We start from the raw sequence: 25,831 nt of genomic DNA on the forward strand, positions 1-25,831 counted from the left end.
CAGGGTGCGTGTGCGTGAGTGTGTGTGTGTGTGCGCGTGTGTGCGTGCGTGCGTGCGTGCGTCCCGCCCAGGGCCGGCGCTGACCTGTGACCCTGCAGATGGAGAAGGCCAACGCCAGGATGAAGCAGCTGAAGCGGCAGCTGGAGGAGGCAGAGGAGGAAGCTACACGTGCCAACGCATCTCGGCGTAAACTCCAGCGGGAGCTGGACGATGCCACCGAGGCCAACGAGGGCCTGAGCCGTGAGGTCAGCACCCTCAAGAACCGGCTGAGGTGAGCGAGGCCTGGGGCTCGGGTGGGCCGCGGGCACGGGGCTTGAGAGGTTTTTCTTCCGTGTGTGTACAGTGAGCAGCCCCTTAGAACTTTTTCCCCCAAACCATTTTAAATCAGTAGTTAAACCACATATCGTTCCACAGTTGGATCACCTCAAGCAGCAATTGTCCACCGGCAACAAGCCCATTTCAAACACTCTCTCCTCCTTGAACTCCTCGACACCGGCTCCCCCACCCCACCCCCACTGCACCCACCAGAGCCCGTGTCCTCCTTGCTGTCTGTCGGCTCGTCAGTCCTGGCGTTCATGCACTGAAGGACAGACAGACACAGAGCAGAGTGACCGCTCCGTCAGAGGGAAATCTAACAGCAAACAGAACACCGGATCAGACCCCAAGCGTGTCAGCTCCGCTGACGGCCTTCGTCACTCAAGCCAGCTTTCCCGTCGCGTCCCCTGTCCTCAGTCATCCGTCTGTCTGCTCGAAGCACTGACATCCTGGGGAACCAGCCACCCACTTGCTCCTGGCTCTTCACGGGGTCCTGCTAACCGAAACGGCAGGAGGCCTGAGCACTGAGGCCAGTGTCCTCCGTTCCACACCGCCCCTTGGTGAGAAGGGCCAGCCTCTACTGGCGGGGCTGACGAGGCCGAGCACAGCCCGCCTCCATACTGGGCTGGCACGAACCACTGAGGCGGGCAGAGCGCACGGGCAGTAAGGCAGGCCCCCTCCCCTGGGTCACACAGGTCACGCGAGGACAGGGGCAGCGAGCCAGCCCGTGTGCCACAGGTGGCCCCGGCCCTCCTCCTGTACAGGCAGCAGTGATGCACGCACCCTCGGGAAACACCCTGGCGGCGGCGGTAACCAGCTGCGTGGGTTTTGAAAGATGGTTTTTTTAATACAAGAAGGAGAAAGATCCTGATTGACCTACTGAGCCGGAATTAGTCAGTGTCTGGCCCTGGTCAGCAGAAAAAGGCTGCTGACCCTGGACTGATATTTATTTTCTTGCCATTCCTACCTCTGAGGACCTCCTGCTCCGGTGACGTTTGAGGCGGGACGAGGGGTGTGTGGTGAAAACGTGGCCTCCTCTGGTCGGCTCAGGATCCCCAGGGGGTCCCCAGCACGTATCACCTGATTGACAGGGTGGACCCCCCCCCCCAACTCCGCACGGGCGGACACCTCTCGCGGGGTGTCCATCTGTACTCACGGGTGCTGGCATCCCCTGCAGGCGCGGTGGCCCCATCAGTTTCTCTTCGAGCCGATCCGGCCGGCGCCAGCTGCACCTCGAGGGGGCGTCCCTGGAGCTGTCCGACGACGACACAGAGAGCAAGACCAGTGACGTCAACGAGACGCTGCCGCCCCCGCCGTCGGAGTAGAGCCGTGGGAGCACCAAGGCCACGGGTACAGCGGACACAGCTTGCCTGCCGCCCAAGTGGCTGCCCGCAAACAGGGACTGAGCGCCCCACGGGCTCCCAAGCGGAAGGAAGATCCGCTGTGTCTGAGGGCTCTCCGGCTGCTCGTACTGTATCCTGCTTTGACTTTAGGTACAATCGCGCCCCTTTTCTACATATGTATATATTTATATATATATACATACATACATATATACACGCGCCCCACACACACTATTAAATCGATTGTCTCCTCATTGCATCCACTTCCCCTGTACTCACCGGGAGGCCATGTGACAGCCCCTGTTAAGAGGAGACCCTCCCGCCCCCTTGTCCCCAGGCGCGGGGTCATAGCGGGGGCTGCCCGGCACTCTGCATGCTCGGGGGTACAGACCGGACCTAGGTTTCGTGTTCACGTCCCCCCCAAGCCACACGGAGTCTCTCCGAACATTGTGGAACGTAGACTGCACTTGTAGCTCATCTTCTTCAACACTGATCATTATTTCAGTGAGCAAACTGTGAAGGGGCTGGGGGGGCGGGGGGGGAACCAGAGGGGCGGCCAGCATCCATGTGGGGGTTGCCCTGCCCGCCTCCCAAGGGGTGGCTGTGCCCCTCTAGTTGGTGATGCCCCCACATCTGTTCCTGTGAACTGTCCCTGGCCAGGGCTCGTCTGTGCGTAGGGGACAGTGGCTGGGATACCGCCCCCGGCGTGGCCCCACGTGCAGCCCCCACTTTTGACTTGGGGGGGGGGGGTTCTCATCCCTGACTTGTCAGAAGCCGGCAGCTCTGGGCCCCTAAGCAGGTGGCGTGGAAGGCCCAGCCCACCCCTCACCAGCCCGGCTCTCCTGCTGACCTTGCAAATTCAGCCGCTGCTTTGAGCCCAAAATGGGAGTCTTGGTGTCTTGTTCCCAGACGTGTTCCCTGTTTGTCTGGGAAGCGCAGAGCCTCCAGACAAGACGCCATCTGCCTCAATGTTGGCAGGCCAGTGGATGGGAATCCCTTCCCAGTCCCACCCCCACCCCACCCCACACCCTCCGGACAGTGTTAATAGCAAGCATCTAGCATTCTTTTGGTTGGTAGTTGAGCAAACTGACATTACAGAAAGTGCCTTAGACACTACAGTACTAAGACAATGTTAAATCTATTATTTGCCTCCACAACAATTTAACGCGTTGTTTTGACTGTGCTTCCTATCATGTACCTCTGTAGTCGAAGTGGCATCACAGACCTTCAGTGACGAGGAATCAGTGTTAACTCTAGACCCTTGCTCCTCTGCAGCGTGCTTGACCACACACGCCCTTTGGGTTAAAAGCTTTAACATCTGTTAGGAAGAATCTGTCGTGTGGGTTTGGGATTGCCAATCCCCTCCCCACCCCTTTATGAATTGTACTGGCTGTTGACCACCAGACACCTGACTGCAAATCTCTTTTCTTGTATTCCCATATTTCTAGACAATGATTTTTGTAAGACAATAAATTTATTCATTATAGATACTTATGCCTGCTCTGTTTACTTGGAGGACGAAGCACCCATTGAGAATAAACAGATCTCAATAAATGAGAATAATCCTGTGGACATGGAATCTCTTTTCTCCCCTCGCTTCTCGGTTCCCATCGCTGGTAGCAACAGTCTGGAAGCACAGGCAGCCTCCTCCCCGGGGAGCCTGGTCAGCGTTCCTGGAAGCTGCCAAACACCAAGCCGAGCCTCCTGACAGCCAGCGTTCCAGCTCTGCTGCCCCGGGCCAGGAGTGCTTGAGGAAGGAAAGGGAGAAGGGAGCCATCGCAAGCGGCAGGATGAAGCCTCTGGGAGGGTTTTGGTCACCAACCATTGGCACTCACTTTACTAGGTCTAAGTCACCCCAAGGAGCCAGGTGGGACAGTGGTGACAAGCTGGACTGTGGCGAGGAGCAGGGTCGGCAGTTCGAAACCGCCCACGACTCCTCGGAAGAAAGACAGGGCTTGCTGTGCCCGTAAATAGTTAACATTCTTGGAAATTCACTGGGGCGATTCTACCCAGTCCTATAGGGTTGCCAAGAGTCAACGTTGACTTGATGGTTTAAGCAGTTTCCAAGTGCATTCTGGGTAGGATGCCTGTGGGAAGTGCTTTGTGGGGGATTCTGTGGACAGGCAGAACCTCCACGGACTGACTAGGACGAGCTGGGCTGCTCCTCGGGAGAGAGGCGGCTTTCTGCTCTCTTGGAGAGCGCCTCGGGAACGCACGGGCAGCCCTGCTCCGTCCTGTAGAGCTGCTGGGAGTGGGCAGCGATCCTGGGGTTTGGCGTGGGGTGCTTTGCACGGCCGGGAGGCTGTCTGGGAGCTGGGCTTGGTGTCCAAAGCTCCAGAGCTGGAGGCTGCGCTCAGCAGGATGACAGTGGGGGAGACCCTGGGCTTAGATGAGGCCTTGCTGGGATTGAACGGGAGCTTGGGATGCAAACGCGTGGGCTGCCAGCTTCATCGGCAGTCCAAAAGTACCAGCTCCTCCGAGCACGCAGGATGAGCCTGTCTCCTCCCATAGGACTGACGGCCTCGGAGACCCACCAGAGCACGTCCACTCTGCGCTACGCATTGGAATTGGCCCAGTGGCGGGGAGTCTGGCGTTGGGGAGGAATAGCAATAGCACCGAGACCCCTCGCCTGACTGGCTTGTGTGAAGCGCCTGCCACACAAAGGCTCGAGCGCCCATCGTGGTTCCTTCCTGGGCCCCTTTGCCCCATCTCTGGAACCCTCAGCTAAGATGCGGGGCCGCATGTGGCCCAGCTGGTGTCAAAACCAGCCCGCCTGCTGGCTCTGAGTGTGACTGGCCCATGGCTCGTCCTTTTGAGGCCAGCGTTGCCGGGGGATAGGTGTGTCTGTCGGGATCGAGGATGGAAACAGCTCATGGTTGGCACATTCTGGGAACCACTGCCCCCTTTCCACCCTCTAAAAATAAACATCCAGCCAGTGGAGAGGCTGGTTCCCCTAGGTGCAGGCAGCCTGACAAGTCCTGTAGCCTCGAGGGCAGTGTTTCCCCAAGTGGGTGATACTACCCCCTTGGGGCCGCTGGAACCATGCAGGGGGCTGCAAAGGCAGGCACAGCCCCACGTGATCCTGGGTTGTGGCTCTAGTACATAAGTGCCCTTCATGGGGCTCTGATAAGGGAGCGGCGGGTGAAATAAGTTGGGGACCCTATGTTCTAAGGGGGTCCTGGTCACTCCAGGAAGAACTACAGAACTTCCCCTCACCACCTCCCCAGGAAAACATGCTCACCAAGAGCTTGCTCACATTCCGAAATTGCTGGAAGCTATATCCCATGCCAGCTGTCAGGGCAGCCTGCTTCCGCTTTGAAACCAGTGGGCTCAAATGTAAGAACCATGGTGAGGACGGCCCAGGACTGGGCGGTGTTTCGTTCTGTTGAACACGCGGCCACTGAGTCAGAACAGGCTCAAAGACTGTTCAAAGGCGTATTTACATGGTGCCAGTTTTCAAAGATGATGCAGTTTGACCTGGCGTCTAAATTCTTACTGAGATGATTAAGTTCATGTTGGATTTCTTAAGGCAGTGAGGTCTGTCTGCTGTTTCAAACTCGCCAACAGCCTTATTCAGGATGTCACAGGACTTGACCGGAGCGTCCACCGGGACCGCTGCCCCTGCCAAGCGTCCATCTCGCCTGCGTTTTTACATCTAAACTCCCCTGTCTGGCTGTTGCTAGACATTGCCTGACCCGTCTGAGTAAGATCAATAAAGCCCCGCATCTAGCAGAATGGATGTCAGCAGCTGAGAAGAAAATTCCCGAGTCATCCGTGAAATGCGTTCCCTCGCCAGGGGGCACTGTCACACAAGAGGAGGACACTGCTGCTCAGGAATGTCTGACTCATGGTGTGAATTTTGGGGACTGTCTTGTATCACCGTCCTCTATGGGAAGGTTTTATGGGTGTTAGGAGGCAAGTCTGTCTTTAAACAGCCTAAAGGAACTTAACAAATAAATCTACATGATAAGGGTTTTCAGAGTCCCCATTGGGATGCTGTTTTAAATGGTTCAGAATCTATCTGATCATTGTCTATGAAATACCGTAGTCTCTCTTCTCAGCAGACAGCCCAACAGAGGTCATCAGGGCAGTTGAGGCAAAGAAAATCATTCTCTGTGGGTTTGGGGTTTTTTTGTTGTTTTTAATGGGATTAGGGCAACTCTACAGAAAAACCCAAGAACCTGCAAATAATAAACTAATCGCATTTCTCTATTTCACTTTTCATCTTTTTAGCAAGCATGCCTCTTTTCACAGTGCTGCAATGTGCACACACATCTATTTCGCCTTTTCCCACGGGCCATTCCCAGCGTGTCCCCACCATCCCACGGGCAGCACTGGGTTACAGCGCGCTTCGGCCCCGGTTCTGCAGAGATGCAGCTTTCCCACCGTCAGACAGTCTCGGCTGCTGGCGGTCAGTGGGCACCAGCCCCTAAGTGGAAGTGTTGCTAGCAGATATTGTCAGAGTTAGGCAAGGCTTCCAGAGAATAATGGAGGGGATCCAGTCATACTTTACCTTTTTGCCTGACTTCTAGACGGGAGGCCGAGGGGGTGTGGGCTGTGTGGGCTGCTTTTGCTCATTCAGTCACCTGCTTCTTAGCTCCGTCATCTACAAGTTGAGTAGAGGGTCCTGCGCCTCAGCTGGACACCACCTAGGACTTGGTTCGCCACACACGTCCTGGCGACCCACCACCCTTCTCGTGAGCCTGCACCTGCAAATCAAGGTGCAGGCAGGAGCCCCCTTTCCACGAGGCCAGTAGTCACTGTCACACATTCTAACTCAGTTCATCAGCTGGGGGCCCAGTGAGGCCTCTGGAAAGTCCAGCAGCCACCTAGGGACCGTTTCCCATCCCGACTGCCGCTGACTAGGCCTGTGAGCCCAGGCGAGTCACAGAAGCGCTGCACCCACTTTCTCTTCTGGAAACAGAGGGCCCAAACCTGCTTGTCCAGTTCAGGTAGACACAGGCAGCTTCTAAAAGTTGGTAGCAAAAGAACTGGAACTCAAAAATAATACAATCTTTTCCACAAACTTTTTGAAGCCACACACACACTCCTCAAGGTCCCAACAGCCCTGCGATCCTGGCTCTTAGCCGGGTTGGTGGGGGCAGTGGGGGTCGTTTCTGGCCCTCTGGGCGGAAAGGAACGGGTGTGCTGACTCCTAGTGACCTGGGAAGATGTTTACCTGGGGTAAAATGAAAACATCCGGAGGTAAGGGGTTGTTTTTTCCCCCTCGAAGATACCTCTAGGCAGAGACCACCACCAATTGGCCCTCGAGGCAATGTGGCCCATCCCTGAAGGTTTTAAGGAGAGCCACACCTGGGCAGCTGTCGCCCCTAGGAAGAAAAACCCACAAGGCAAGCCACGCAGGGCAGCAGTACCTGCCACGCAGGTGCCACTACCCACTGCTCTGTGGGTGAGCAGGCACCGCACGGGCTCCTGGGGGCGCACAAGTCGGGGCCTCTGAACAGCTCGGAGCAGCAGGCTTCTCTGCACGTGGATTCAGGGGCAGAAGGAAGCGTTGGTCATGGATAGCCTACTGAGTGTTTTGTCACGTAGAATTCTTTTACACTCTCAAAATGTAAATCAACTGTACTGTTGGTTTATACTGTTTATTATAAGCAAGTAGAACCTGATACAGTCAGACTGGCCCCACCTGACACATTTCTCCAGTCCAATCACAGTTAGGGCTTGCGACCACCCATCTGGCACCTTCTCTCACTTCCTGAGGGCTGAGAAGTAAACCCCTACTCTATGCCATGGAAGTCCACACAGCCCGAGAGCCGGCTCCCTCCCTCCAGAGACTCACCTGGGCTGGACGCTGCCTGGCTCCCCAGCTGCGCCCCATCTAGCCGCAAGCTGCATGGCAAGCTACATGGCGGCAGGGCTGGCGCCTGATGGAACCCCTGCGTGTGCGCTCCAGCTCCTCTCAAGGGGGGGCCTACCCCAATAAAGCAATCTCAGCCCTTTTTCTGTGAAATTTATTGTTTCCACATTAAAAGATTTGGGAGGGAGGACGGGAACATTTTTCCTTCCTTTTTTTTTTTTTAAAACCACATGATGATCCTATACAGCTGCCCAGTAGGCCACCGTCGTAAGTCATTAACATGCCATATGAGTTCTGAATAAATAAGAGCTACAAAGCCCAAGTTATATACAAATATCTTAGGCAATAATGTTTACAAACCTATATACAATAAAACAAATGTAAACAGTAAATGCAGCATGAGAGTAATCAAAGGATGCGCAGGGACAGCCAGCCTCGGACCAGGCCCACACAGCGCCGCAGCCGCAGCCTGGCCGCAGGCGAGGAGGACGCTGCCTCTCCTCCGAGTCTGAGGCACGTGGAGGGGGAGCCATCGGAGTGTGGCCCATCGAGGCCCTCGGCCCCAGAGGCCTCTGCTGTCTGGGCTCCGGTGAGAATCCGCTGCTCTGGGAGGCAGGTCTATGGAATGAGAACTGCTCAGGTGAATCAGAAGGTGCAGAATCTGTTCCCCAGTTCGGTGAGCTTCCCGACTTTGCCAGAAACAAGAAGCAGGCCCAAACGGTTGGGGGTGGGGAGGGGGTCACATGATCATGAGCACTGGAAATGCTCAGGAGGAAGCTCAGGTGGTTCTACATTGACCTGATTTAGGGGAGAACTTCTAGAAGATTTGCAATGTCCTAAACACAACTAAGTCCTAGCAGTACAGCAGGGTGGGGCTATGGGATGGAGTGACGAATGGGTACTTCCGCATCAGTGACCAAGCAATACACGGATGTGTCACCTGTGACCCACAGTGCAATCATGTGAAACCAACGGCACTACGGCGAGAAGAGAAAATAGCCAGTATTGAGAGCGCGCAGTCCTGGAGCCGGGCAGGGCCCAGCCACCGCCACTGCATGCAGCCTGCCGTCTGCCAGCTCGGGGAGGCAGACAGAGGGGCATGGGGCTGGGCCCAGGCACCGGGGGTGAGGCGTGGGTGTCCTGGGATGCTGCTGGAGGAGGGCAGAGGCCCCCACCTGGAGGCCGGGCACTCACACACTGAGAGGCAGCATCCCTGGGGCCGACGAGGGGCGAGAGGAGCCTAGGCCAGGTGGAGGAGGAGCTGGGTCAAAGCCGTTCACTGCCCTGTGGGATGACCAGAGAGGGGGCAGGAGAGAAAGAGAGACTGTCACTTCAAATAACACTTGGAGCAGCGGTCAATGCATTTGCTTGCCCAGAATCTCCCTCTTCCTGGCCAGTGCATCCCATCAGGGTGGCCAGAGCTGAGAGTCGGGAGCCCTGGTGGTGGGATCGCAAGATCCCCTCCCAGCAGCTTCTCCCAGGCCCTCCCTCCCGCGTTCTCTAGGGCAGACCCAACACAGGAAACAGCCTCTAACTGCACACCCAGTAACACGGGATGGCCAAGGGTTACATAACCATCAAAGCACACTTTACGGGACCTTTAATAGCACAGAAAGTATTCGAAATAAATGCTAAGTGGAAAATGAAGCAGGTTACCAACACACTGTGTATGTTGAACCGGGGGAGGGGAGGAGGCAAAGTAATTATTCTAGATGCCAGATGCTCGCCCCTTAAATAGACAGCTAATCTGTAACATACGTAGGGGGAGCTGTCTCTGTGTGTGTACAAAAAAGCATCTATGAAGGAGTTCTAAACGATCATGGAAAACTTCCATTATATTTCAACCCCACTTTTCCATGAATTTTTTGAAGTCCCCTCATATATCCTAGAAGGAAAATTTAACAATAGTTACTTTTCTTCCCTCTGAGTCTGGGTAAGTTTTATGTCAGTACACCTTTGTTATTTTCCAAATCTCCTACAGTGTACATAAATATCTTTAACAAGGGGAGAAATGACATTTTCAAACTATTAAAATAGCAAAGCCACCTGGTTAGGCATCTGCCGACACAAAGCAACAGGCCAGCCCAGCACAAGACCCTGCAGTGGAGCCAGCACCCAAAGCCCAGCCCAGCCCAGCCCCTGCGGGTGCAGGCTCCAGAAGGAGCCACAGCGTGAGTGCAAGGCCACCTCAGCCTCTCTCCCAGACGCCCTCTGGACGCTTTGTCCCACTGGCAATTCGAGATGCGGCCTCCCATTACTTGCCCCTCGCTGTGCCTGCTACTCACTGGGGTCAGGGGGACAGGGGGGTTCAGGGAGAGAGACCCTTTGAAGAACAGGGCAGACAGCATGCTCCCCCCAAAGACAGCGGAAGAGTAAGAGTCCACTCACTGAAAGAGGCCGGCAAAGCCTTGACAAATGGCCCCTGGCAGCTCTGAAGAAGCAGAGTCCAGTTTCAAGGCCACGGTATTCAGAGCCCCGGTTCTCATACCTGAGCGCACTTCTAGTTTGCCATCAAGCCTGCCCCTCGGGCCACAGGGCCAGGGGGGTTCAGACAGAGCAGCCCTCTCCCTGCACGCTCCAGCTTCACAAGTGAGCAGCGTGGCTCTCGGCTCAGGCCTCCCTCCTCTTCCCTCTGGCCTGAATCTAAGCATGAAGTATAGTCACCCTTCCCTTTCTCTCCCCGCGGTCTCCCAAGACGACCTGCCCAGGCCTCTTCTGCGGGCAGGGCCAGGTCCCATTTGCCACTGTCACCCCCGCATAACCACTCCTATTTGTCATCTGTCTGACTACTCCCAGTGTTCGCTAAGCCTGCTTCTCAAGGAAATAGGCAGGCCTCTGCTTTACCGTGTGGACATCAGAGTCCCTGCCCTCACAGATCATGACAGCTGGGCAGGTGACCCAGCAACTGCTCACAGGGGTAAGCAAAAGCAGCAACTGGGCACATGGCTCCACGGACAGGTTCAGCTGAGCTTCTGGCATTTTCCAGCCAGGTGGGCCTTGAAGGAACACCAAGTTCAATCTCGCTGCTCCACTGAGGAAACCAAAGCAAGAGAAGGCCAGTCAATGACCTGATTCAGCCCGAGCCCAAGCTGTTCCCCTGCCCCCGTCTGCTAGTCAGAGGGCACCAAGCGCCCGGCGTTCCCAACCCTGGTCAGCTCTCGTTAGGACAAATGAGCACGCAACTCCAGAGGTGAGGCGAGCACACACACTAGGGAAGCGGCTGCTGTGTGTGGACAGAAATGGACACTCTGGATCTGACGGCGGGTGGGGCCGAGTCAGCACAAATATTCTGCTGGGGGTCCTCCACACACCTCTCTCTCTCTTCTGTGCCAAGATAATGCAAGTAAGAGAGGAGAGGGAACACCAAGCTGGCCCTGTACGTGGGATTCTCCATCTAGAAGGGTCACTTTAGGGGGCTTAGAAGTTGTGCAGTGGAGAAGGATTGGAGAGAAGAGGCCTTGCTCTATGCACACCTAGCTTCAGGGAACAACAGAAGAGCTGAAGGGAGATGTCCCGTGGACAACACAGGGCAGAATGAGGCGGACGGGCAGGTGTGGGCCTCCTCTAAGTGGAAAGGTTCCAGAAACGGAAAGGTCACCATCTTCCCGCCAGCTAACGAGGAACGGAGCTAAGGCGAGTCATAAAATGACAACCAAAGCAGCAGCAAACCCGGGGAAGCAGTACACTTCGAAGCTAGTCAGGCGATAACCTGCATACAACAGGGACAAGGAGGAGCGCGGTCCACCTGTGGAGAAGCGAGAGAGAGAGAGAGAGAGAGAGAAAGCACCCCAAAGAGGCAGTAGGAAACGGACCAGAGTGGCCCAGCGGGAACTCAGATGAGCATGCAGACCCACTGGGGGCGCGGCCGGCCTCCCCAGTTAATGGGAGCTCAGCGCTCGCCCTCTGGCCAGGCTCTGCCGGCTAAAGATTACAGGAGTCTGGAGGTGAGGGTGGTCCCCGGGCAAGACAGGGCTCCACGCTCTTGAGAAAACAGAAGACGCTGGGCAATGGGAAGAACCTGCCAGGGACCCCCAACTCCCATCTGGCCTCCTGATGCCTCACCTCCCGTCAGGAGGGCCACCAGCCATGCTATCCACACTGCCCCAGGACATCCACAACTAGTGGGCTTTTGTTTTGAACCACTGAACTAATAGTAACGGGGTACAGGCAGTTCCTGGGTTACAAACGAGGTCTGTTCCTAAGTCTCAAAGCCGAATTTGCACATTTAAGTTGGAATAGTTAAGGACGGTATCTAACTAAGGGACAGTCACACATTTGTCTTAGCATACAGCATACAGAGCAGACCATGAAAGAAACATTGCCAGCTCTACTAAAACATCGATGACTGAATAATGTGGTCACAATCATGTTCTGATGTATCCATAGGTAGCACCCAGCTGTCATTACGAACACTGTTGGTTCCTCGCATTCTGTCTGGTTGGTTCGTAATTAAGGGTGGGGGACATTTGTAAGCCGGGGTCGGCCTGGACCACCACCGCACCCGGGAACTTGACCGCCCCTCGTGGTCTGCGAGTGGCTGAAGCTGAGCCAGCCCCATGCAGTTAGTAAAACCAGCCTGGGTTTCGGTTAACGAGCTTCCACCGCACACCGTGGATTAAGAGAATGAGCAAGAGCACAGCAAACAAATTCAGTTACCCATGAACAACGTGGGGAATATGACTTTTTCTTGCCTAATAAGGAAAAAAAAAAAAAGCATTAAACGGTAATGCAAGTACTATTTTCACATCATACCCTGTACACCGTCCACCTACACGCAGCCCAAAATAAGTCAGGGGGGGCTTACAAAAATTAGGCTAGACTAGGCAAGGATGTAAAGCAAAGGTCTAGAGAGAAAAGGAGACTTCTGAGCGCACCCAAGGGCTTCTGCACACACATGGCCCCTCGTGGAGGGCTGCACGGGTGGGGAACGGACAACACTGGGTGCATAGTGTAGGGACTGCACAAACCAGAAACCAGTCAAAGGCTCGCTTCCCCGAAACCCTTGGATAAACAGAATTTTTACAATATTCTTGAATCCCATCAAGCTGACTATACTGACTAGATGTATTAAATAGCCAGTCCTACGTTAGGGATGAGGTCTGACGGCGGTAGGAGGATGGGGCGCACACACTCAAAGACAGACATGCGTGTCTGCGCACGCGCACGTGCACGCGGGTGACTCTCTCCCCGACAGCCCTCCTCTTGGCCTCGGCGGCCCTGGTGAAACTACAGGGCAGCGACAGGACAGGCTCCTCGCCGTTCTTTCCTAGTCCGGTGGGGAGCGCTTCCCGAATCCGCGCGGGCCATGCTGACCTCTGGAGCAGGTGGGGCTGAGGGCGAGGCTCTGGAAGTGGGTGCTCTCCCTCAGGCTGACATGTAAGCCACACCCCTCGGCCTGCTTCTGTACGCTGGGCTTTCTTCAATGGAGCAGGGAGGTGGGCTCCCCGCAGTCAGTATGCACCACCCCGGCTTTTACCTAGGCAGTCAGTCTGTCAGCAGGAAGAAAGGCCAGAGGTCAAAAGGCCGACCAGCCGGCCGGCCAGAGCGAAGCCAGAGTCAGAGCAAAGCCACGGGCCAATCGAGAACAAAGCAAAACCCGCCACTGAGTTATCTTCAGGGATGAGGCAACCGGACAAAGCTAACTCGGGCAATTATTTTGTATATATGCACACTGAGATCCCAACCTTTCACCACACCACAACTTCAGGAAAAGCCAACCCACAAAAGCATATTGCATTTGGAGTGCTTTGTACTGATTAAATGAAAGCCACATGAAATGGTTTCCGTACGATGGAAATGGAGCCTGAGGGCAATGGGTTAAGCACTGGACTGCTAACCCAGAGGTTGGTAGTTCAAACCCACCCGTTGTTCCATACGAGAGAAGAGGCAGTCAGCTCCCACCGAGCGTTCCAGCCGTGGACACCCACGGGCCAGTTCCCCGCTGTCCCACAGGGTTGCTGGTCAGCATCGACTGGACAGCTCAGCGGTGGGTGGGGGCTATCAGGAAATTCATTTCCAGGATCAGTTCTGGAAATACAGGCTACCCCTGCATCTGAGACGGATGTCCCCAGGGGCTAAGTAGGTGAACAGAGCACAGTCATCCCTGGCTTGGGGACACGGAGTCTCCAGATCCTGGCACTCTACATCGGGAGTCCAGTGGGAGTGATCTCTCAGGAAGACTAAGACCAGCTCCCCACCTCATGCCTTTCTCAGGCATCTGTCCATCACTCCAACTCCACTGCAGACCTGTTCTCAGAGCCACGGGAGCCCAGGGCCCACCAGGAAATATAATTCACCCCTCTACCAGCAGTTAACTAAACAAACAGTTACTGTTTCCAACACAGCGACGTTCATAAGAGAGTCTCTAGCTACTCCAGTTACTACTGCAGTGTAAAAACTGCTGCCTCCACTCTGCCGGGAACTCCCAGACCTGAGGAAAAGGCATTTCAGACATACCCCACCTGAGGAATTCCTACAGTGAGAACAAAGGGCTGGTTACACGTGGATATTTTAATGTGCTTTGGGAGGAGATCTGTCCTTAACGAAGCGGAGATGCTCCTGAGAAGCCCAGAGTCCTCCATTCAACAAAGATGGCCCAACAGAGGTCTCTAAGAATGGGGCCTCCCTCAACAGGCCATGATCACCGAGGAAACCACACAGACAAGTGCCTTTTAAAACGAGGGAGATTTCCAGAGTGTTACCTGCACTGCTTTCGTTAAAAACATCATAATAATAAAATAACTGAGAAAGCAGAGCAGGGCTACAGGCCTTCAGCTGCTCCAGCCCCAGGCCCTAACCAGCTAGCTGCCCTGCCTGGACACCCGCCCAATTCAGGAGGACACCCCACCCCTACCCCCCCCACCCCACCCGAGCTGCTTCTCACGCCAGCAGTGCTCCCACAGACATGGGACTGTTCCTAGAACCCAAGGTCTTGCTGGCAGCAGAGCCGCTGCCCACAGAGGGCAGAGCAGCCACAGGACAAAGGCTCCGCACAGGCCCCGGGAAAGCAGCACTGGGGCAGGAAGCAGAGCGGAGATGGCAGGCAGGCTAAGCCCATTTTCTAGAAGGAGACTAGCTATACCAGGAAACCATGCCCAAGCGGGGACACAGTGAGCCAGCTGCAGCTCTGGGCCAGGGCTGGCTGTGAAGGCCTGCAGCCACCTTCAACTCACCGAAGTGGCAAGGCGAGAAAGGGCGAAATGATTGGATCCTTAGCGTCATCCTGATTTATTATCAAGGCAATCACATCTTGAGGCTCCACTCAGTTTCCAATGAGAAAGGAAATGAGGGGGGACGCCATGTGCTGGGGCCTCAGGCCTGCAAGGCGCGGTGCGGAGCAGCGCCTCCAGTGCATCCCCTGGGCAGCTGTAACAGCACCGCAGCTGAGGCTGCTCGTCTTTCTGGCGTCAGTGTGATTAGCTGGTGCTAACTTGCCATTTTAACCAGCATTTGGAAAATAATGGTGCTTGAAGATTTTGCCAAGAGTAACTAACCTCTGCTACATGATTTCTACTTGTATGCTCTCCTAATCTGTGCCTTCTGTACAGTCATACTCTGATAAAATTCTCAAGCATATAATAAAAAGTTTTCTGAGTATCGTTACTCTTTGATTAGAAAAATAAATATACTGACAGAAGATACATAAAAAATAAGATTTTGCGTGCACCAGAATAACGGCAATTCATGTACTGATAAAACCAGCAAAGAAAACGTGTACCTTTTGCTTTGTCTTTGTATCACAAAAAGTTTAAGCGCTAACAAGTAACTGATGCAGTCTCTAAATACTCATGGGCTGTATAGTTTTCTAAAGTCTGAAGCAGGCTCGTGGCAGAGTTGGCATCTATGTGGCTGCCGTGTTCTCCTCGACCCTTAGAAACTCCAGCTCGGAACACCTTGAGGACGAGGACCCTCGCACTTCATCTTTACTCTGCAGAGCTGCTGCCTCTCAGGACACTGCCTCCCAGGGCAGAAGCTGCGGGCTGAGGTTACCACAGCAACCGACTCCGCTGGGAAGGAAAGCAACAGCAGGCTTCATGGTCCCGAAGGTGAACGATAACAGACAGCAGGCCTGTTTATCAACGGGCTTGCGCATCCGCAGCTGCAGGAAGCTGCCTGTAAAAGCTAGGGTAAACGATAACTTTACTCCTCAAAAAGGGATCGCTGGAAATGCCCGGGACTTACCCTTTGTCAAAGAAAGACGTATGCCCTGAACGCGAGAACTTGGCGCCGTTGTTACTCATCACCCCGCAGTTAACATTCCCTGAAAGATAGGATTTTCGTGATGCTTGGTCCTTTGCGAAATTCCTGCACGCCGCTAATTTGGATTCTAATGCCTGGAAAAAAAGGAAGAAGGACATAAAAAACTGGCATCTCAAACCATTTCTGTTTCAACACTCACACTTCTCTGTTGAAAATAAAACAAAACTCAAACCCACTGCCATCCAGCGGCTCTGATTCCCAGCAGAACTGTCCCCGTTGGGCCTCCGAGACTGTACATTGTTATGGTAAAAGACAGCCTCTCTTTCTCCTGCAGAGCAACTGTGGCCTCAAACTGCTGGCCTTGTGGTTAGCTGCCGGAGGAGCAGCCCGCCAGCCCCCAGGGCTCCTTCAGTCAGCATGGTGGCTGTCCAATCACAGTCATCCCCTTTGCAGAAGAGAGAATGTTCACCTCGACTCCCTCGAATAAGTCAGTATTTATCCCTCTCGGTACCACTGAAGGACACTGATAGAATCCTCAACACTCCACTAAGAAAACTGGCCCAGGTCCCTGCCCCAGTCCACCGTTCTTTCTGGGCCGTGGACTGCGAGCCGATTAGCAAGTGCATGTGTGTGGTTGGAGGGAGGAGCGAGCACCACGAAGAAGCCTTCTGTTTGGTTGTGAGCACAGCCCATTCTCCCGGGTTCCTCGGCTTGGGCCGTTTCCGACTGCATCAGAACGGACAAGGGTATGGCTAACCCTCACAGAAAACGTAAAGCCATTTCACTTCTAAAGGTTCACTGTCAGACAGCTCACTGACATCTTGCTTATCATTCAGTATTTCCCTTCAGCCCCTCAGCATTTGCTTGTACACAGGTGTGCTTGGTTAGCACCTGTCACCGAAGCGCACGGTCAGTGCCAAGGTCTACAAAGGAGCAGACAGCATGACGACAACAGGAGTTTCCCAGATATTTTCATCGCATACAGGTCAGGTCGAGGCAGAAAAAGGAAAACAGATCCAAAACTGAGGTCGGGGAGGAGTTGGGGGGGGAGAGGGGGGACAGGGAGAGAGGACAAGACAAGAAATAGAGTCCATTCCAATATTAAAGGATCAGGAATACAAAGACAGATTAAATCTGAAGATAATATATGAGGACCTTCCAAAGTTTGGGAAAATTCTGTATCCTTCTATTCCATTTTCCCACAAACTTTTTGATACCCCCCTAAAACTTTCACTTGGAGAATTCCATTTGTACCCCCTCCCCACTTGACTTCAGTGAGTGCTATTTTTTTAAAAAGGTCATAAAGACAGGCGAAAACCTATTTTGTGTCGCCTCCATTCTTCTGATAACAGAGCCCTGCACCACTGGAGCAGCAGGGGAAGGAGGAAGTCAAGCAATGCCCTTGCAGGCACGTTGGAGGCAGGTGCACAGTAGAAATTACAACCAGGGATGGACTATCCTCAAGCCACGCCTCGTGTTCATTCCAACGCTGGGGCAGGCCCAGCTGTCTGCCGGCCATGAGACCTGCAGGGGCAGTCGGAGGAAGGGAGCAGCACTCCGAGGGAAGGCGGGAGTGGAGAGCTGCAGAGTGAGGGCATATCCACAGAGTGGCAGGGCAGGCACAGTCATGAATCATCCAATCAGAACTCTCAGTGAAACCCACAGGGACAGGGTGGCGGAGGAACCAGGAGGGGCAGACAGAAAGGTAGGCAGGAGACCACGCAACTGCACCAAAGAAGCAGAGGAAGAACATGTTCAGAAGAAGAGAGTCAACGCGGACGTGGCCAGTTCAGTGGCCCCTGCAGTTCAAGGGCTCCGGCAAGTGGGGGTCCACTCAGACTGAGAAGGCTGGACGACACGAGGTCGGTCAAGTGACAGGAAAGAGGAACTAAATTTAAAAGTGATGATAGGTCGGTGGTTCAAACCCACCAGCCACTCCACGGGAGAAAGAGGCCCCGGCACCCTGTACAACAGGGCGACTCTGAGTCACGACCAGCTCAAGGCCATGGGTTTTGTCTGAACGCATAAATATCACATGAATCATGTGTTTTAGATAACCTATCTAAAGTGCAATACATTAACATTGCATGTAAACGTCAGTCACCATGTATTGTCACGAGAAAGGTGGACACTGCAGAAGAAATGAAGGATGAAGACGTTGGAAGGAATGGAACCCAAAGCTCCGAAGGACAGCGGAGTCAGGAAGAGGAATACGATGCTCCCCACGGAGGCAGAAGGAAGAAAGACTGCACACAGCGGTAAGCGCTGGAGAGAGGGGAAATCACAGAGGTTTCAATCAGGTGCCCTGGGTTCTCTCCGTGCTAAAGGAGGCAGGAGCGGGGGTGCGGAACCCAGTTCACATCAGTGGATTATGTAGCCAACGTTTTTTTTAAAATATTAAAAGAAATAAGCATAGGTACATCAAAGGGGAGTCGGGAGCGGGCTGGCAGACAACAGCAAAGATTTTGATGATAATTTGGAAGACTGACTCTCCGCTGAATGAATGAACCAGGCCAGGGCTCCAAGTTTCACTTCCAAGCACTAAATCTGAGGGCATGAAATGTGCACATTCTAAAGCAAAAGGTACAAGGAGCAGAGACGGAGGGTGGCTTGGGGCGGGGAAGCACCAGGCCGAACTAACCCAGCAGTCTAATGAAGAGGGCTCAGGAGAGACCCTGTGCAGCGGCCCTAGGGGCCAGTGGAGAGGGCACAGGGGCTGCTTCCTCTGGGAAAGGAGGCAAAAGTCAGGAGACAGGCTGGGAAAGCTCACACATCCGTGTCGGCTGTGGCACAAACGGGAACCAACGCAGCCCCAACAGGGTTGTGAGAATAAATTCTTGGAGCCATTCTCTTTCGAGCGGCACAAATACAAAGACCTAGGAGTCTACCTCGTCCTCCGTGAGTGCGCACTTAGTACCACTCGCTATTCCCCAACTGTCAACACGCACGGGATCAGCAGTCAAGAGATCTAAGGACTTGCTGCAGTAGGTAAATCTGCTGCACTAGACCTCTTCAAATGGACGAAAAGGATGTAACTTTGAGGACTAAGGTGCCCCTGACCCACGTTAGAGGATTGTCAACCGCCTCCTACACATGCAAAAGTCAGACATGGAATAAGGCAGGCTCGGTGCTCTCGGAGAACACTGAGAGTAGCATGGACCGCCAAACGAACAAACAAGCCTGCCGCTGAGAAGTACAAACGCACGAGTGCGCCTCAGAGGCAAGGGCGGCAAGACTTTGTCTCACACACTTTGGACATGTTACCAGGAGAGACCAGTCTCTGGAGAAGGACAGCAGGCTTGGCAACGTGGAGGGGCAGTGAAAAGGGGCAGGCCCTCAGTGAGATGGACGGGCCCAGTGGGCGCAACAATGGGCTCAAACATAAGAATGGTTGTCAGGAGGGTGTGGGACCGGGCAGCGTTTCACTCGGTTGTGCAAGAGGTCACTCTGAGTTGGAACCGATTCAACAGCACTGAACAACAACAACTTCCAGTGTTCAGAATCAACCAACAGAGAAGTCAAGGACAAGGACCAAAAGTGACTGAGAGAGAGCAAAGAGAAAATAGTACAGGCATGTACTATTCAGAAACAAAAGTTTCAGCAGATTGAAATTGTGAAAACAATAACACTAGAAAAAGTACAAAACTGAGAGGAGGGGAGATAGAGCTTCATATTTTTGCTTGTTAATACTGTATGTCAAAAAAGAAAAATAAGCAAAGTATTTTGAATTACAGGGGTAAATACAACTCGTACAACAAAAATAATACAAAACCCACCAAAGTACCTGGTTTTCCTAGAGAGTGAGGAACAATTTGTTAATGTACTGCATGAATAATTTCTGCACGTTGCTTTTTATATCAAAGGTTATAAGTTAAATCTATATTGAGATCAAGAGCTAATCTGATGAATAATCGATGTTATGAACCAGAAAGGTGAGCACTACGACATAATCGCGCCCTTGGAAGGTGGCAGAAGAGGAGGAAGGCGAACGCAGTGGGCTGAGCGGAACAGAGAACCACTCCTGGTACTCTGAGTGGAAAACCACATATGCACCAGAAACGAGCTACACATCTCTCTTACTGTTCAAGCACTACGTAGTAAGACCGGGGTAGAAAGTGACAACACTCCCTGCTACAGTCCTGTGAAACGGGAGGTCATGGGATGGCCAGATGGTAGAGAGCAGTCAAACAAAGAAACGAAACATACACAAACAGCCCACAAGATTAGAAGGTTCTGGCACACACTCAGGGGTCTGACAGCCAAAGTTTGTAGAAAATCCCATGATCTTTTCATTCTATCTTTAATGAACTTTTTGAAGCCTCCTTGTACTTTAGGCAAAAATGGAGGGGTCAAGGTGTCGAGCGAATCCCTAGGCTGTAAGTCAAGAGCCTGTGGAACCCTGGCCGGAAGGGTACGTGTGGACCTGTCCCATCAGTCCCGAAGGCTTTGTTTCTCAGCTTAATTACAGCCTTTACCACGGAAAGCATCCTTTTTCCTTGCGAGAATACAAATGAACAAATAATTCAACACCCTGGCGGCTGACAACGCCTAGTGGTAAATAATTAAATGCTTACCCCTACTTTCCGTAAGAGATCCCCCACGATGTTGAGTGCTGATATCCTAGCAGAAGGAGTTAGTGGACTGGTACCAAAACCATTTGGTATAGCTAGAGGAAAATGAAAGGGGCGTGAGTACACTTGTCGTCTGCCATGCCCTGTGTACTTGTTTGTTGTAGATACACTCGGTGCCAAATCAATACAGCATCCCAAACAATGGGTGGCGTGCAGAGTGACGAGGCTCCAACCGATGGGTGCTCAGGGTCCATCCAGTGCTTCATCATCCCAAATGACGCAACAAGGACACGCACCCCGACACCTCTAGCCCGGCCTTTCTCAGAGACTCCTAAAAATAGGCCGCTGGGTTAGAGGGCACACCTACTTTTTTCATTGTTATAATTGCTACCAACTTTTTTTCTTAAAACGTCATGCCAATGTCTGCAACTCTGAATAGCGGTGTCCTTAATAGTATCAGTGATTACCTATCTTAAGTTTCCCTCAATCGGATAGGAGGAGTGTTGTTCCTGTGCTGAGATCTGCTTCCAGACCCCGTCAGCTCACTCTGTGCCCCTACTCCATCTGCAAGCCCTCTTACACTGAGAATCCCCCATCGCCTCAGGAAGGAGCAGGGGGGGTACCAACCTCTGGGGGGAGGAAACGTGCTCTCCGTCCCCTTGCCCACAGGCGTGGCGGGCAGAGAGAGCGACGCCTGGACCGCGGAGTCCATCTTCTCACAGTCTAAGGTCGGCGAGCTGGGAGCCGACTTCCTAGTCACTTCCTGTTGCCTTTCCCGGACTGCCAGCTCCTGTCTCAAGTCTGCAAAATGGTGCAAACAAAGGGCGTGTTACTCGCTGGTGGGGGCAGAGTCACAGCTGAAAATGCCAGACAGTTTCCTAAGTCACTGCTCAAAATGAACTTCCCACTGAACAACTTTTATTGACCTAGGTGTCTACTTCTACACATTTTTAAATACTTGAGACTTTAAACGTGCTGCGAGAGTTCAAGCCCATCAGCCATTCCTCCAGAGAAAGATGAGGCTTTCTGTTCCCATGTTGGCCTCCTCAGAAGCCATCAGAGAATGTCCGCTGTCCTGTACATGGGGTCGCTCTGACTTGCTAGACTCACTGACAAGGAGACTGAGCCTTTGATATGCCTGTTTACACAAAGAAACAGACGTAGTCCAAAGGAGAACTCAGAGGGAACCTGTGGGGAGTCCCAATGGCGTAGGGGGTACACACTGGAGGCTAACACCGCCAGAGTGAGCCTGTGTGACAATTACAAAGTATTCCTTACAAACGCGTCTCCTGTATGTGAAATAAGTCCTGGAATTACTGAAACATCAATGAAGTGCATTTTTATCATTTTAAATGGCTGGTACTTTTTATTCATTACCAGTCCAAAACCAGGAAAAACTTTGCCTCTGGATCTCCAATACTGAATTTTTAAGTCTGTTAGGCAACTAAGCTATAGGGTATTTATGTATGTTTAAAACGACAGCCGAATACATGCACAATACATGCTACAACACAGCTGAGTCTCGAGAGCATTATGCTGAATGAGACCATGTCACAAAAAGACGGTGCTGTAAGACCCACTGAGGCAAGCTGTCCAGAATAGGGCAATGGTGTATAGAGATCAAAGTGTGCATGGAGCTTCCGGGGGAGGGCAGGCGAGAGGGGAAGACCCACGCTGTAAGCACAGTGGGCGTCTGTCGGCTAGGGCAGTGGCAAATCCAGAAACCGTGAGAGCTGAACAAGATGAGCACACTGCACCTCACTGAACGCCACGTGTGAAGACTGCTCAAAAGGCAAATGTTGGTTGCCCTAGCTTTTTAAAGATACGGGTAAATATTGTGGACATGAGTTACAAGACGCTCTTCAGCTGAATGAACCCTCCCTCACCGAAGTGGGAGGGGCATGAGGAACAGATTTTTAAGAAGTCGATGAGCACTGAGAGCTGAATGTTTCATAGACACTACCACCAGAGCTCCTACTATGAGTTGCATAACAAAGAATTGTTCAGGTAGAAGCAATATGGGGAGGGGGGTGGAGCCAACAGTCTATGAATAGCAAACTAGTGAAGGCTTTGGGAGGGGGGGTACAAACTCAAGACTATCGGTGCCTGACTTTCTCATCAGTAGGAGGAATAATGCCTACCTCCCAGTCGATGGTGTGGGTACTAAACTAGATCAAAGCACGTAACAAAGTCTCTAACGAAAGTATACAAAAGCCTAACTTTGAAAAAAGTTGATCTTTAAGTATACTTGGCGCTCTCTGTCTTAAGAACAACCAGGATTTACTAGAGAAGCACGATGTCGGTTATAAAATGTACCTCTTGCTTCATCCTTTAGCCTCTGTACGGAGACCAACAAAGACTCCTTTTCATCAAGCTCGCTTTCTAAAAATGCATTCCGCTCAATGGCCTGATTGAGCCTTTGCTCAAAGTCTTCCAGTGAAACTATTGTTGCCCTAAAAAGAAAAGAAGAGAGAAATTAAAGTCCACGTGTGCCAAGAACAAACACAAAAGGGATTGTTGGTGCGTCTCCCACCCTGGCCACCGTGATCTCATCCTCTGACCCTGGGGCATTTAGTGTCTCTGCTATCATTTGGGGACAGCCAATACAGTCTAGTCTCCTTTCTTAAAGGAAGGGGATGTCTTTCATGCTCTGTGTCTCCAATGGGCTTTAAAACCAATAAAATCAAGTGTGTACACTTTTCAGGAAGAAAAGTGCAGTCATTTTAGATGATGTAAATATTAACTAGCAATCTATTTGAAATGCCAAGTCCCAGGTCTCATTCCAAAGTTGCTAAGTCTGACAGGTAGCCCAGAACAGTGTTTGTACCAGGCTGCCCACCACACGTTAACATACACTTGGATCTCAGGCCTACGCTCTGAGAACCACTGACCTATACACTAACAGCTCCCAAATGCACACCTCTTGCTGGAAACTCCCTCTTGAACCCAAAATTTACTTTCCATTCCCTGGAAAGAACTTAAATTTTAAAAATTCCTTTAAAAACAATTCCTTTAAGAGGAACTAGTTCCTCAAATTCATGACCAACACCAACCGCATCTACATTCTGCCAACCATTTTCTTTTTCCTATATTTCTCATCTTCCTCACTCAATTAACATGATTGTACATCTGCATGGGCTACCTGCTCCCAAAACACCCACGCTTGTCCTCTGACTGCCATGGCCAATTTCCCATCAAGTCCTGGCACCGGCCAGATGCCTCTCAAACCCACTCCTCCTTCTCCAACCTCTGTCACTGGCTTCATCCACCACCTGGAGAACTCCTTTCTGGTCGTACTTCCTCCCCCTGCTTCCACGTGGTCACTCCTCCCAAACCTGAATCTGCTACTATTACTTGCTTAAGAGAGTCTTAAGGTGCTCTCCACTGCCTGTGAAGTGCCTTTCACACATGGCAGGGTTGCTCATAACTTGCCCCAGCCACTTTCCACTCCAGTGTCACCTCTGCCAACCACACTTCCAGCCAAGTGAAATAGCTTCACTCTCTCCTCACCTATTTAACATCTATTCCTCCTTGCAGACTCCGTTCTACTGTCTGCAAAAGCTTCTCCAACTCCCTGGGGAACTTTCACTGCTCCTTCTCGGTGCTCCTTGTCCATTCGGCTACTGGCGGATGTGTCATGCAGCATGTCTATATCTGTCACCCTTGTAAGGGCAGTGAAGTAGCTTATCTATCTAACCTTAACCCTAGCATCATGTCAAGCACTCAGGCGTCAGTCAATAAATATTAAGGAAAGAAAACCAAGAAGTAATTACAAATTAACAGGAATTACATCTGAAATGGTTAAGCAGCAGCTACCGTATATACTCGAGTATAAGGCAACCCGAATATCAGCCAAGGCACCTAATTTTACCACAACAACTGCATTAAAAATGTGCTGAAAAACTCAGTTTATACACAGCTATATACAGTAGTTACACATGCATGAAAGTTCGGCACAATAACAGCAAGCCATTGTAGATTGTTCAGCAAAATCATACCAAAAGCATTACTCTGAGAAAATTCATCTGCCAGTACTAACGAGGAGAGAACAACAACAACAAAGGGAGTAGAAATGTAGAGACTCTGATCAGCTACGAGATAACTGCAGAATTCAGGTGTCAGCTAGAGAAAACTGCAGAAGCAATCTCACTGCCCTGGAGTCAATTCTGACTTTTAGTGACTCTTTAGGACAGAGCAGAATGGCCCCTTCGGGCTTCTGAGCCTGTAACTCTTTATGGGAGCAAACAGTCTCATCTTTCTCCCATGGAGCAGCTAGTGGTCTAGAACTGCTGATCTTGAAGCTAGCAGCCCAATGTGTAACCCACCACACCACCAAAAAAAAGAAGAAAAAAAACTCACTCCCATTGAGTCAAATCTGACTCACAGCGACCCGACCCGACAGGACAGAGTAGACCTGTTCTCTTTCGAGAGTAGAAAGCCTTGCTTTCTCCCATGGAGCGGTTGGTGGTTTTGAGCTGCCGACCTTGTGGTAATCAGGGCTCAAAAAGAGCAGTACTATTGAGAACATAGAGGAAGGATGGAGGAGTAAATGAAATGAGTTTCAAAGAAAAACCTCAAGGACCAGTAAGGGTACAAGAAAAACGGAAAGTGCACAAAGAAAAGCTGAGAACAGGAATGAAAGAGCCTCTTTGGGGGAGATAAGGATTCGGGTTTGTTTCCATTCATGAGTGACAGGTGACATAAAATACCAAAAGAACATGCTCTGGGACTAAGGTCTAGGTAGTAGGTGAGTGTGAACATGACACGGTAGTTAATCACTGGTCCCAGCTCGGCTTCACCCTGACAAAGTCCCCAGCGTGTGGCTACCTCTTCGCTCGCTCCAGGTCGTCATTGGCCTGCTCCAGTTCTCGCACGTACTTATGCAGCTGCTCCTTCATGGCCCGAGTCCGACTCAGGTCATCTTCCAGCACCGAGACCTGCTTGTAGCTCTGTGCATACTGACGCTCCAGTTTCTCCTGCGGGCATGAGGACGGACAGGAAAGCATGTGTCACTGGCTGATCGTTTTCCTTAATAAAGCATGTAATCCAAGCTCCAGGGGAACAAACAACACACACACACACACACACACACACACACACACACACAGAATTCACTCACAATCTCAGCTGACAATATTTAAAAAATAAATGACACACTCTAAGTGCCTGGACTCAGAAACATTTAGGTTATCTTAACCACTCTCCTTTCAGAAGGAAATCTAGTAATAATCTAAAATGATTTCTCTGAAGTGAAATACAGCAATGAAAGCTTTGATCAAAATCCCTGAACTCGGTGGGGAAACCACTGGCTTCCCAGCTGAATCCAGGGCAGGGTAAGTACAAGAGGTGAGCTTCCACTCAAAAGGTCAAGATTCCCCATCTCCTGCCTGTCCTTCCCCACCTCCAACCCCCCCTCCCTCCCCAGACACACAAACACCTCAGAACATTGGTCTAAAGTGGGTAGTGAAGGGCAGCAAAAGATGCTAACCCATTTACTTCTGAGAATTCCTTTTTTTTAAAAAAATCATTTTACTGGGGGCTCATACAACTCTTATCACAATCCATCCATCCATTCATTGTGT

The 25,831-nt window shown here is 52.0% G+C and overlaps 2 protein-coding genes across 9 annotated transcripts in view; one reads left to right on the forward strand and one right to left on the reverse strand.

Annotated features, from left to right (window-relative positions):
• The window catches only part of MYH10 (myosin heavy chain 10), a 131,345-nt gene extending 128,117 nt beyond the window's left edge, over positions 1 to 3,228 (forward strand). For all 7 annotated transcript variants that reach the window (XM_045293458.1, XM_045293457.1, XM_045293460.1 and 4 more), the window contains 2 exons: positions 99 to 271; positions 1,493 to 3,228. In XM_045293458.1, coding sequence (XP_045149393.1) covers positions 99 to 271; positions 1,493 to 1,640 — 321 coding nt within the window. In that variant the 3' untranslated portion in view covers positions 1,641 to 3,228. The remainder of the gene's footprint in view (positions 1 to 98; positions 272 to 1,492) is intronic.
• Positions 3,229 to 7,248: 4,020 nt separating this feature from the next.
• NDEL1 (nudE neurodevelopment protein 1 like 1) overlaps positions 7,249 to 25,831 on the reverse strand; it is a 21,645-nt gene continuing 3,062 nt past the window's right edge. The window contains exons 3-9 of one of the 2 annotated variants that reach the window (XM_045293442.1): positions 25,077 to 25,225; positions 22,566 to 22,702; positions 20,877 to 21,050; positions 20,253 to 20,344; positions 15,661 to 15,812; positions 12,136 to 12,170; positions 8,677 to 8,763 (exon numbers count right to left, since the gene is read on the reverse strand). In XM_045293442.1, coding sequence (XP_045149377.1) covers positions 8,756 to 8,763; positions 12,136 to 12,170; positions 15,661 to 15,812; positions 20,253 to 20,344; positions 20,877 to 21,050; positions 22,566 to 22,702; positions 25,077 to 25,225 — 747 coding nt within the window. In that variant the 3' untranslated portion in view covers positions 8,677 to 8,755. Of the gene's footprint in view, positions 8,764 to 12,135; positions 12,171 to 15,660; positions 15,813 to 20,252; positions 20,345 to 20,876; positions 21,051 to 22,565; positions 22,703 to 25,076; positions 25,226 to 25,831 lie in introns of both variants that reach the window. The other variant, XM_004712937.2, reaches the window with a different exon arrangement.

This window comes from Echinops telfairi, unplaced genomic scaffold (genome assembly GCF_000313985.2).
Source record: "Echinops telfairi isolate 266 unplaced genomic scaffold, ASM31398v2 ScPeMD7_2010;HRSCAF=2546, whole genome shotgun sequence".
Taxonomy (NCBI): Eukaryota; Metazoa; Chordata; class Mammalia; order Afrosoricida; family Tenrecidae; genus Echinops; species Echinops telfairi.